Source organism: Arvicola amphibius, chromosome 6 (assembly GCF_903992535.2).
Source record: "Arvicola amphibius chromosome 6, mArvAmp1.2, whole genome shotgun sequence".
NCBI classification, from domain to species: Eukaryota; Metazoa; Chordata; class Mammalia; order Rodentia; family Cricetidae; genus Arvicola; species Arvicola amphibius.
In genome coordinates this window covers 62804805-62815353 of record NC_052052.2, presented here as the reverse complement: position 1 = coordinate 62815353, position 10549 = coordinate 62804805, and the positions used below count along the sequence as shown (strand labels likewise).

General features: G+C 43.1%; 1 protein-coding gene across 1 annotated transcript in view; it reads left to right on the top strand.

The window, feature by feature from the left end:
- Positions 1 to 313: 313 nt before the first annotated feature.
- Positions 314 to 10549, top strand: part of Snapc3 (small nuclear RNA activating complex polypeptide 3) — a 28302-nt gene continuing 18066 nt past the window's right edge. The window contains exons 1-3 of the mRNA XM_038332493.1: positions 314 to 621; positions 1282 to 1359; positions 8862 to 8946. Of these exons, the coding sequence (XP_038188421.1) occupies positions 320 to 621; positions 1282 to 1359; positions 8862 to 8946 (465 nt within the window). The 5' untranslated portion in view covers positions 314 to 319. The remainder of the gene's footprint in view (positions 622 to 1281; positions 1360 to 8861; positions 8947 to 10549) is intronic.

Sequence of the window (10549 nt, the reverse complement as noted above, 5' to 3'; positions counted from 1 at the left end):
TGGAAAAAAGTGCCTCCACGACCCAGGGCTGAGGAAAGTGATAGAGTCTTTAGGTAATTGTTGGTCTCAGCAATCCCTCAGCTCCGCCTTGCACACACCGAAAGCCGCCGCCCTCGGACAAACCCAGAGAACAATACACCCAGCCCTGCCCCCAGCGACCGAGCCGCGCCCAGGCGGTGGCCGCGCCCTGCCGGGAAATGTAGTTTCTGAGGCCTGACTTGCGCAACTGCCCGCCGCCCGGGAGCCGCGCGCAACTACAAATCCCGTCACGCCCCGCGACACTCGCTCGCCAGATTTGCCGGAAGGGATCGCGGTTGACATGGCGGAGAACCTGCAGGGCGGCGGTACGGGTTGTTCGCAGCACCCAGTCCCTAGTGTGAGCCACGGCAGCTTCCCAGAGTACGAGCTTCCGGAGCTGCACACCCGGGCGTTCCACGTGGGCGCCTTTGGGGAGCTGTGGCGCGGCCGGCTCGGGGCCAGGGATTTGTCGCTGAGCGAGCCGCAGGCAGCCGGGCAGCCTGCAGACCGAGGGGCGTCGGACAACAGCTTGGAGGATGCTGCGGTGGCCCGGGATCTGGGCTGCAGTCTGGAGGCGTCGGCAGAGCTGAGGGTCGTGTGCGGGTGAGTGCGCGGCCTCGGCGCTCAGCGTGGGTACGGCAGGGTGCAGCCTCGTCCCTGCGCTCCCCGGGGACTCTTCTGGGCGAGGGACAGTGGTTTAACCTTCATCCCTCACCCCCCACCCTTTCCGGAAGGAGAAGAGGTGCTGGGGTCCAAAAGTACAGTTTATGAGGATAGATTCAGTAACGGGACACGACAATTGAATAGAAGACTTTCCTATTCTTTGATCTTTTAAAACGCTTGTTGGAGTACCAGCGGTGTATATCATTGACATTTGGACAATGGAAGTACGTGAGGCTGGAGAAGCCTTAATCAGAGCACTGTTGAAGCCCGAATTAAACGTAGTCTCTAGTGGTACTCCTTAATATGTTATTACTTAAATTTCTCCAGAACTACCTGGGGGTAGAAATATAAAACTTCCTTGTAATAGTTCTCCATTTGACCGTACTAACTGTCCTCAAGTCCATCCTTTCAGTGTAACATTGGCACAAAAACCATTGTCTTGAATTCTGGCCTCCTTTGAGCCGCCTGCTGGATTTCATAAGACTTCTTAATTATTTAGTGATGTATTTAGGACAAGCTCTGACCCGCTGTTGAAAAATGCTCTGCTGATCATAAAATGTTGCTTTTCCTTTCTCCTCCCGACCCCTCCCTCTTTCTAAGCCTTGATAAACTGAGATGCCTCGAAGAAGATGAAGACCCAGAAGTCATCCCCGAGAACACTGATCTAGTGACTTTATGGTATGATTTTGTTTTGTTATCCGCTATTTGTTTTGGTGCTGGGGTGAAGCACGACCTATCACTAAACTACCCTGTTAGCCTTTCTGCTATTCATCTGAACATTTTTGGAATGTCTTCCTTTGGAAAGTGTAGTATTCTCCACATTCCCACCACTTAAATTCAACCACTGAGTTTAGTGTCCTGGCTCATGACTGCAATTCCATCATTTAGGAAGCTGAGCCAGGAAGATTAATGCAAATTAGAGGCTAGCCTCGATTACACAGTGAGTTCAACGACTGATTTTTGTTGTTTTTTAAACATTTGGACTTCCTTGCTTTAACCTTTTGAGTATGGGGCACAGTTTTCCCACTAGTACATCATTTTGTAGCTCCAAACGTACCATTTTGCATAATCAGGGTGATTTTTTTTTCTTGGTTTTTCAAGACAGCGTTTCTCTGTGTAGCTTTGGAGCCTGTCCTAGAACTCTGTAACCCAGGCTGGCTTCAGACTTACAGATCCTCCTGTCTCTGTCTCCTAAGTGCTGGGATTAAAGGCGTGTGCCACCACTGACTGCCTAGCAAGGTTGATATTTCTACATCTAAAATAAAACCTGATAAACACAAAACCTCTGATATACAATACATATTCAAATTCGTACTTATATTTAATATAGACTTAATCTATTTAGATTTTGGAATGTAAGCTAAATAACTCAGATAGTGTTTCTTGAAATACCCATGGTAAAGAGCGAGTTGTAGAAAAGATGACATACACCTTTAATCCCAGGGAGGCGGAGGGAGGCAGGCAGATCCCTGTGAGTTTGAGGCCAGCCTGGTCTACATAGTGAGTTCCAGGCCATCCAGGGATATATATGATGTCTAAAAAAAAACAGAAAATAGAAAGAAAGAAAGAAACAAGCACCAGTTTCTCTGTAACAGGTCAAAGGTGTGGACGCCACCTACAGGCTCACTAATTAATCTTAATCTTGTAAAATGTTCGACTTTTCAAAACAGCCTAAATCTGTCTCTATGCTTATCTTTCCCTAAAACTTTCTTCTGTCAATAACATAAAAATAAGAACAAAAATCTAGCAAGAGTAGCAGCTCACATTTGTAATCCCAATATTTGAGAGAGAGAGAGAGGAATGAGGATTGCCAGAACATCAAGGTCAACCTTATTGCAGGCTGTTTTAAGAACAGAAATCTAAAATTCCTTAATTATAAATTTCTGCCACTCTGTTTCCCTTTCTTCCCCCTCTTCCTCCTCCTCCTCCTTTTTTTCTTTAGTTTTTTTGAGACAGGGTTTCTCTGTGTAGCTTTGGAGCCTGTCCTGGAACTTGTTCTGTAGACTAGGTTGGCATTGAACTCACAGAGATCCTCCTGCCTCTGCCTCTCAAGTGCTAGGATTAAAGGTGTGTGCCACACTGCCCAGCCTGTATCCCTTTCTGATGAAGAAGTTTCTTGGCACACTCAGGCATTGAAGAGGGAAAGAAGACACGTGTCAGAAATGGATTCTTGCTCTGTGCCATCCTCCTTGTCATAACAAGATAAATAACTTGGCTTTAGTATTTAAGGGTTTTTTTTTTCCTTTTTTAAAAGATGTATTCATTCTTATGCAGTGTCTTGCCTGTGTGAGGGTGCCAAATCCCCTGGAACTAGAGGTACAGACAGTTGTGAGCTGCCATGTGGGTGCTGGGAATTGAATCTGGGTCTTCTGAAAGAGCAGCCAGTACTTTTAACTGCTGAGCCATTTCTCCAGCTCCCAGTATTCAAATTTTTAACAACTTAAAACAAAGGGATTTATTTATTTATTTATTTATTTATTTATTTGTGGTTTTTCGAAACAAGGTTTCTCTGTACCTTTGGTGCCTGTCCTGGAACTAGCTCTTATAGACCAGGTTGGCCTCAGACTCACAGAGATCCGCCTGCCTCTACCTCTGAAGTGCTGGGATTAAAGGCGTGCACCACCACCACCCGGCAAAACAAAGGGTTTTAATTCATGAACACAGAGAGAGAATTGTTAATACTATATATGCTAATGGTAAAATCTATTTCCCAAAGCCTTCAACACCTTTATTACATTTCACACATAACAATTTTAACTACTGTATCTACCCATCCCCCTCACTGGTGTGGCCAAGAAAGCACTATTTACTGCTCCAGCCATCTTGGACCATTTAAAGGATTAAAAGAAACTGTACAAGTTCTACAATAAAAAGAGAACCACAAAAGTGGAAGGTCCATAACTCTCATCCTAAGACCAAGACCAGAAACGATATTTTAAAAGTAGATTTTGAGCCACCAAGATGTATTAGTGGGTAAAGGCATTTCCCATCAAACCTGACAACTTTAGTTCAGTTCCTGGAATCCATATTGTGGAAGTAAGAGAACCTACTCCAGGCTGGAGAGATGGCTCAGAGGTTAAGTGCACTGGCTGTTCTTCCAGAGGTCCTGAGTTCAATTCCCAGCAACCACATGGTAGCTCACAACCATCTATGAGATCTGGTGCTCTCTTCTGGTGGGCAGGCATACATGCAGACAGAACATTGTATACATAATAAATAAATTTTAAAAAAAAGAAAAAAGAGAGAGAACCTACTCCTCATAAATCCTCCCGTGATCTCCGTACATCCACCATAGTAAGAGCATACTTGCTTGCACACATACAAAACAAATAAATGTAAAAACAAAAACTATAGAATGCTAGAATGACAGAAAAAAACACCATTAAATTGGGACTCTTATAAACCAATCCCAAATACCACAGAAACATGTTTAGGAGGAAATGAGATTCCAAAGAGAACTTACTGCAGGAAGTGGCTGTTGATAGGTCAATTTAAGGTGCAATAAACCTGGGACTCATCACAGACAGTGAGAAGAAACTGATAAAATGCTTTTATGGCAGAAGCACTATAAATACCAAAAGACAGCCTGTGAATTTGGAGAAAAGTATTTACTACAAAGAGCCATGTATAGGACAAAAATAGTCCATGGGAAAATGAGGGGAAGAGATATGAGCCAATAGTTTACATTTAAATTTTTAAGAAAGGTGATGTGGGTATGTGGACCACAGTTACAACCCCTTCTAGTCCTGGCTGAAATGCTGAAGTGGAAGGGTCACTGCAAGTCCCAGGCAAGCTTAGACTACAAATTAGACCCTGTCTCAAAAGACCCCAGAATAAGATGCTCTTGGTAGCAAACACTTGCAGAGTGTGCATAAGGCACTGGCTTTGACCTCCTGTTCCAAAGTCAAAGCAAAACTGAAACACTGATTTGGCCTGACTACCTTAGGGCATAACAACAGCGAGAAGAAATGTAACCACAACAATGCAGAGTCAAGAATGCCACACCCCTTAGGTCTCACTAAGCTTTCCCCTTCCCTCACTTCCTACCCACTGGCCCCTTGCAGACAGCCAACCTCTCTCTACAGCATTGGTTCATATTTATCTCCTTTAGCAGTCTGAGTTAGGAGGAGAAGCAGAACAGTCACTTTAGTGGAGAAAGCTTAATCTAAAGAACTGTTAGCTTCAAAGCTGGGCATAGTAGTATATGCCTGTAATATCAGCACTTAGGTGCAGGAGGCAGGAAGATTACTCCAACTTTGAAACCAGCTGGACTACACAGTGAGTTCCTGCACGGCCTGGACTATACGGAAAACCCTCCAGTTTAAAAAACAAGTAAACAAATGTTAAGAAAGATTGGAGAAATGGCACCTTGACAGAAACAATAAAAGAAATATGAGTATATGGCAGAGCAGATGTTAGGAACGTCCTATACTTCGGGCTGAGAGGATGCCGGAGAAGGGCCTTTCTTCCCCAAGAGTAGGACCCTTAAGAGAGGGCCTGCCTGTGTTTCCTGGGTGGCCATGATGTTACTGTGGTGGAGCGCCACCCTGAGTGTACCAGGAAAAGCTATTCAGAGAAGGCGGCAAGGAAGACCTCCGGACCTAGGTGCTGTGCACTGCAGTGCACTGTGGGAGCTGAGCATTGGCATGGTGGAGGCTGTGTACACTTTAGGACTGCTGAGCTGGCACGTCTCTCATGGGCTACATACAATACAAGGTTTCTCCACTGTCCTTTATTTACAGAGTTAATGAGTGCCAGCTGGCAAACGAAAACTATTTAAAACATGAAGGTTCGTTCTTACAGAACAGGTAGAAACATGTCTATCTGTAGGTAAGAACCAATGGGCTGGACCCAGTTTACCTTTCTTCCAAGGTTACCATATGCTGTGTGGCTTTGCTGTCTTCATTCATTACTATGTCTTGGAAGTTACTGATTTCAATCTTCATTATAGCCTCATTATTTATTCTACCGTGTGGATTTCCCACAGTGTGTTGAATACTCTCATATATATTCATATATATGTGTGTGTATGTATTTAAGATACTACAAATATTTTGCAAACTGGATGTGGTGGCTCACATCTGTAATCCTACACTTGGGAGGCTAACAGACAGACCATGAGTGTAAGGTTACCCTGGTCTAGTGAGACCTCACCAATAAAAAGTAAATTAAGTAGGGCAGTGGTGCACACCTTTAATCCCAGCACTGAGGAGGCAGAGGCAGGGGATTTCTGAGTTTGAGGCCAGCCTGGTCTGCTGAAGGAGTTCCAGGACAACCAGTGCCAGGGCTGTTACATAGAGAAACCCTGTCTTGAAAAAACAAAATAAATAAGTAAATAATTAAATCTTAGAGAGTGACTAGCTACTGAAGACCAACACTAGCGACTGTCCTTTGGCTTGCACGCGCGCGCGCGCGCGCGCGCACACACACACACTTGAAAATGTATGCCTGCATATGAGTACAAAAGCCCAGAATAGGATACAAAAACTAGCAATTGTATGACAGCATTAAGGAGGACACAGAGAACTGGCTCAGAGCCTGCAGCTGGGGGTGATGTATGGCTGAACACAGGCTGTAGTGCAGCAGCTTGGAGACTGGTTGATGTGATTACTGGACTTGAACCAATAACAGGTGCCAGTCCTTGGAGCCATCCTTCTCTCTTGTGGAGAGAAGTAATAAGTTGAACACAGTGATGAGTCTTGTGGTTTGGTTTTGGGGTTTGGAGTGTCAAATAGAAGACTTGAGAGCTGGCTCAGTCAGGAAAGTGCTTGCATGACAACTGAATCGGATCCCTAGCCCCTACTGTAAAAGAGGTAGTGGTGCACATCTAATCCTGCTGCAGGTGAAGCAGAGACATGGGGAGCCTGAGAACAGTACAGCAGAGGTGGCTCAAGGGTTAAGAACACTGGCTGCTTTTCCAGAAGACCTGGGTACAATTCCCAGCACCCACATGGTAGCTCACAAACATCTGTAATTCCATTTCCAGGAAATCTGATGTTCTCTTTTGGCTTCCAAGAGCACCAGACACTCAGGTGGTATACAGACTGACATGTAGGCAAAACACCCATATACATAAAATGAAATAATGGTAATTTAAAAATAATAAGGGGAACCCAGATATGGTAATGTATGCCTTTAATTCTAGCACTGAGATGGTAGAGGCAGATAGATCTCCAAGTTCAAGGCCATCATGGTGTACAAGTTCCAGGCTAGCAGGGCTATATAGTAAGATCCTGTTATAATAAATAAGCAAATTAATTAAAATAAAATAAAGGAACATGATAAAGACATCCAGTGTCAACCTTTGACCTCCATTTACACACATATATACACACTTGTATGTGTGTACCACATGCACATAAAAGTATACATATGTAAACTTAGGGGTTTTTTTTTAATACATAATGAAGGCACAGAAAATATAGCTACTTGTCCATACATGGGTTAACAGACATACATTATTTTGCCTGTCTCAGCTAAAAGGTGTAGAAGCAGTAACTCTAGTAATCAAAACACAGTATCTAGATACTGGTTTCTAAATTTGTCTCCCAAGTTGGGCATGATGGTGTAATCTGTAATCCAGTGATTAGAAGATGGAGACAAAAGTTCAGGGTCATCCCTTGCTGGATAGTGAGTTCAAGAACAGATTGGGCTACATGAAACCTTGTTTAAAAATAAACAAAAAATTCCTCTCCAGTAAAGGAACTCGGGCTCCTAGAAGAGTTAATGCCAGGGTTTTCATAGGAAAAGTAGAGCATGAGTTTTGAATGTTCATGTTTCCAAAAACTAAGGAACACACACCTTCCTCCACTACCAAAAATAATAAAAGATCAGAGCCTGTTGAATGTTTGGGGCTCCTCATAACCAAAACTAGGACAATTTGAGCAACAAAATAATATTAAATTTTTAACCCGTGGAATAAAATGAGTGTGAGTAGAGTTTGTACTAATAGAAGTGAGCGAAGAAGCCAGGTGGTGGCGCACGCCTTTAATCCCAGCATTTGGGATACAGAAGCAGGCGGATCTATCTCTGTGAGTTCGAGGCCAGCCTGGTCTACAAGAGCTAGTTCTAAGACAAGGTCCAAAGCTACACAGAAACCCTTTCTCGAAAAACCTAAAAAAGAAGAAAAAAAAAAAGAGTAAAGAAAAGCCATGTTAGTTTGCAGTAGAATTCCAATGGGGGACAATCATTAGGTATGCACCACAGTAAATAGTGTTGGGGGTGTGTGTGTGTGAGATGAGTGCATAAAGAAGCAGCATTGCACAGTTTCAAAGAACCTCTCTCCAAATCTCTACCTGTTGCACAGGAAATAAAGTATTGTTCTGTGGGGCACTGAGCAGGCAGAATTGACGCGAGCATCATTAGTAACGCTATATGTTAGTACCGGACTCTTGGACTGGGCTGCCCCAAGAATAGCGCCATCAGTCTTGCAACGTTCTTGACAAAATGCTGTTTATTCCAGTCCATGGAAACTAATCACCTAAATTAAAGGGCGTTGTGTAAACTGACTCACTGGCACTCTTCTGCAGTGTCAGAATCATGAAGATGAGGAGAGACTGAGAAACGAACAGGCTTAAAGGGTCAAAGAGAAAAAACATCATGTAGGATCCTAGGTAGGACTCTGGAACAGGGGAGGAAAAATTAAAGGTTGTGTGCATTCTGGAAACCATCTGTAGCTAATAATCATTGTGCTGAGGTTAATTCCTATTTGTGATTTTGTGATCCCAGAAGATACTGGAAGGAGGAAGCTGTGGGGAGAGACATAAGGGAGATAGTCTTGTGCTATTTTTGTAATTCAAGTCTAAAAGTAGTGTAAAATATTAAGATTGGAGCTGGTTAGTGTGAATCAGTAGTACAGTGCATAGCATATGTGAAACTTTGGGTTTGATTCTTATCCCTGCTAAAACAACAGTAAAAAAAAGGCCTAGAGATTGCTCAGTGGTTAGAAACACTTGCTGCTCCTCCAGAAAACCTGAGTTCAATTCCTACATAGGAGCTCACAAATCTGTAATTCCAGTTCCAAAAAATCTGATGTCCTCTTCTGTCCTCTGTGGGCACCAGGTACACATGTGCACAGACACACATGCATGCAAACACACAAATGAAAATCTTTTTTTAAGAGTTTTTTTCAATATTCAGGAAAGCATGTTGACTGTTTTATTTTCATGTGTCCATGTCAGTGTTAGGAAGGGGCTCTTGGACTATCGAGAAGAGAACATCACAATAGATCGCGCCTGTAGACAAGAAACATTTGCTTATGAAATGGTAAGTCTCACCTTTCCACCCCTCTCTGCTCTGAGACAGTAAGCTGAGAATGTCACTGACTGTTAGTGACCGAGAGCGTTCCCCACGGAGCTGAAAGGACCACACTTGGACTCCACCTCACTGACTGACTTCTGCTTTAGTGTGTTACTACTGTCAGTATCCGGCCACATTTATGCCCGCTTACCACTCTGTTCCTGGAGCCTTTTGTTTTGCTCCTAATTTTACTTTAACCATATTGTTTTCCAACAGGAGCAGATTCCTGTAGATGAGGCTAACCTTGAACTCTCAAAGATTAACCTGCCTCTATCTCCTAAGTGCCGGTATTCAAGGCACGTACCAGCACACGCAGCTTTTAAAACTATAGACTTAATCTATTGCTTCCTGCCTGAAACTCTACGACAAAGTGAAAGTGACCGAGTCTGAGGTCAGGCCTGGTGTCTGTAGCAAGTTCTAGGCTAACCAAAACCACACAGTAAGACCCTGTCTCAAAAAACAAACAATCAAAAAGCAACAAAGACTAGCCAGATGTGATGGTTTACACTTTTAATCCCAGCATTTGAGAGGCAGAGGCAGGTGGATCTTTGTAAGTTCGAGGCCAGCCTGGAGAGTAAGTTCCAGAACAGCAAGAAAAACCCTGTCTTGAAAATCCAAAGGGGGGGGCATTCACAAAGATGTTTACGATCATCACTTCCAGGACCAGACATTCTGTACCCAGTAAGAAATGACTTAGTCTCCTTTCATTGGTAACTCTGATCTGTATGAAATTGCTATTCTGTGTACATATTCGCATACGTGGAATTACATGATATTTTTCTTTCTGTATGGTTTATTTAGCATAAAGTTTAAAGTTTCTTCCATGTTGTAGCATATGTTAGAACTTCATTTCTTTCTATGGCCAAATGAAATCTTTTGTTACATGGATGCACCACATTCTATTTGTTAGTATGCTGTTAGCTTTTAAGTTGTTCCCACCTTTTGGTTATTGTGAATAATACTGAAGTATAAGTAAGTGTTTGAGTTCTATTTTCAGTTCTTTTTGTGATACAGCTGGGATGGAATTGCTAGGCACTATAATTATTGCTTAAAATTTTATAAACATAAAAAATTTATAGACATGTGATAATTCTTAGTTCTATTGTCCTCCATAAAAAGGTGCATTTTGTACCTACTTGTAATTCATGAAGCTTAGTTTCTTCAGATCCTTTTCAATTCATACATTGTTTAGAATAACCACCCTAGTAGACACCTATCTTATTTTATAATTTTATTTTTGATTTGTCCTTTTCTAATGGTTAATAATGGTAAGCATTTTTTTCTCATTTTTTTATTCAAGATTTCCATCTCCTCCCCCTTCCCTCCCCTCCCTTCCACCCATACCCCCACTCCACCCCTCTCCAAAGACAAAGAGCCATCAGGGTTCCCTTCACTATGTTAAGTCCAAGGTCCTCCCAGCTCCCCCTAAGTCCAGGAAGGTGAGCAACCAAACTGACAAGGCTCACAGTGAGCCCGTCCATGCTGTAGAGTTCATGTTCATTGCCATTGTCCTTGGTTTCTCAGTCCTCCTCCACCGTCAGCCACATTCAGAGATTCCGGTTTGGTCCCC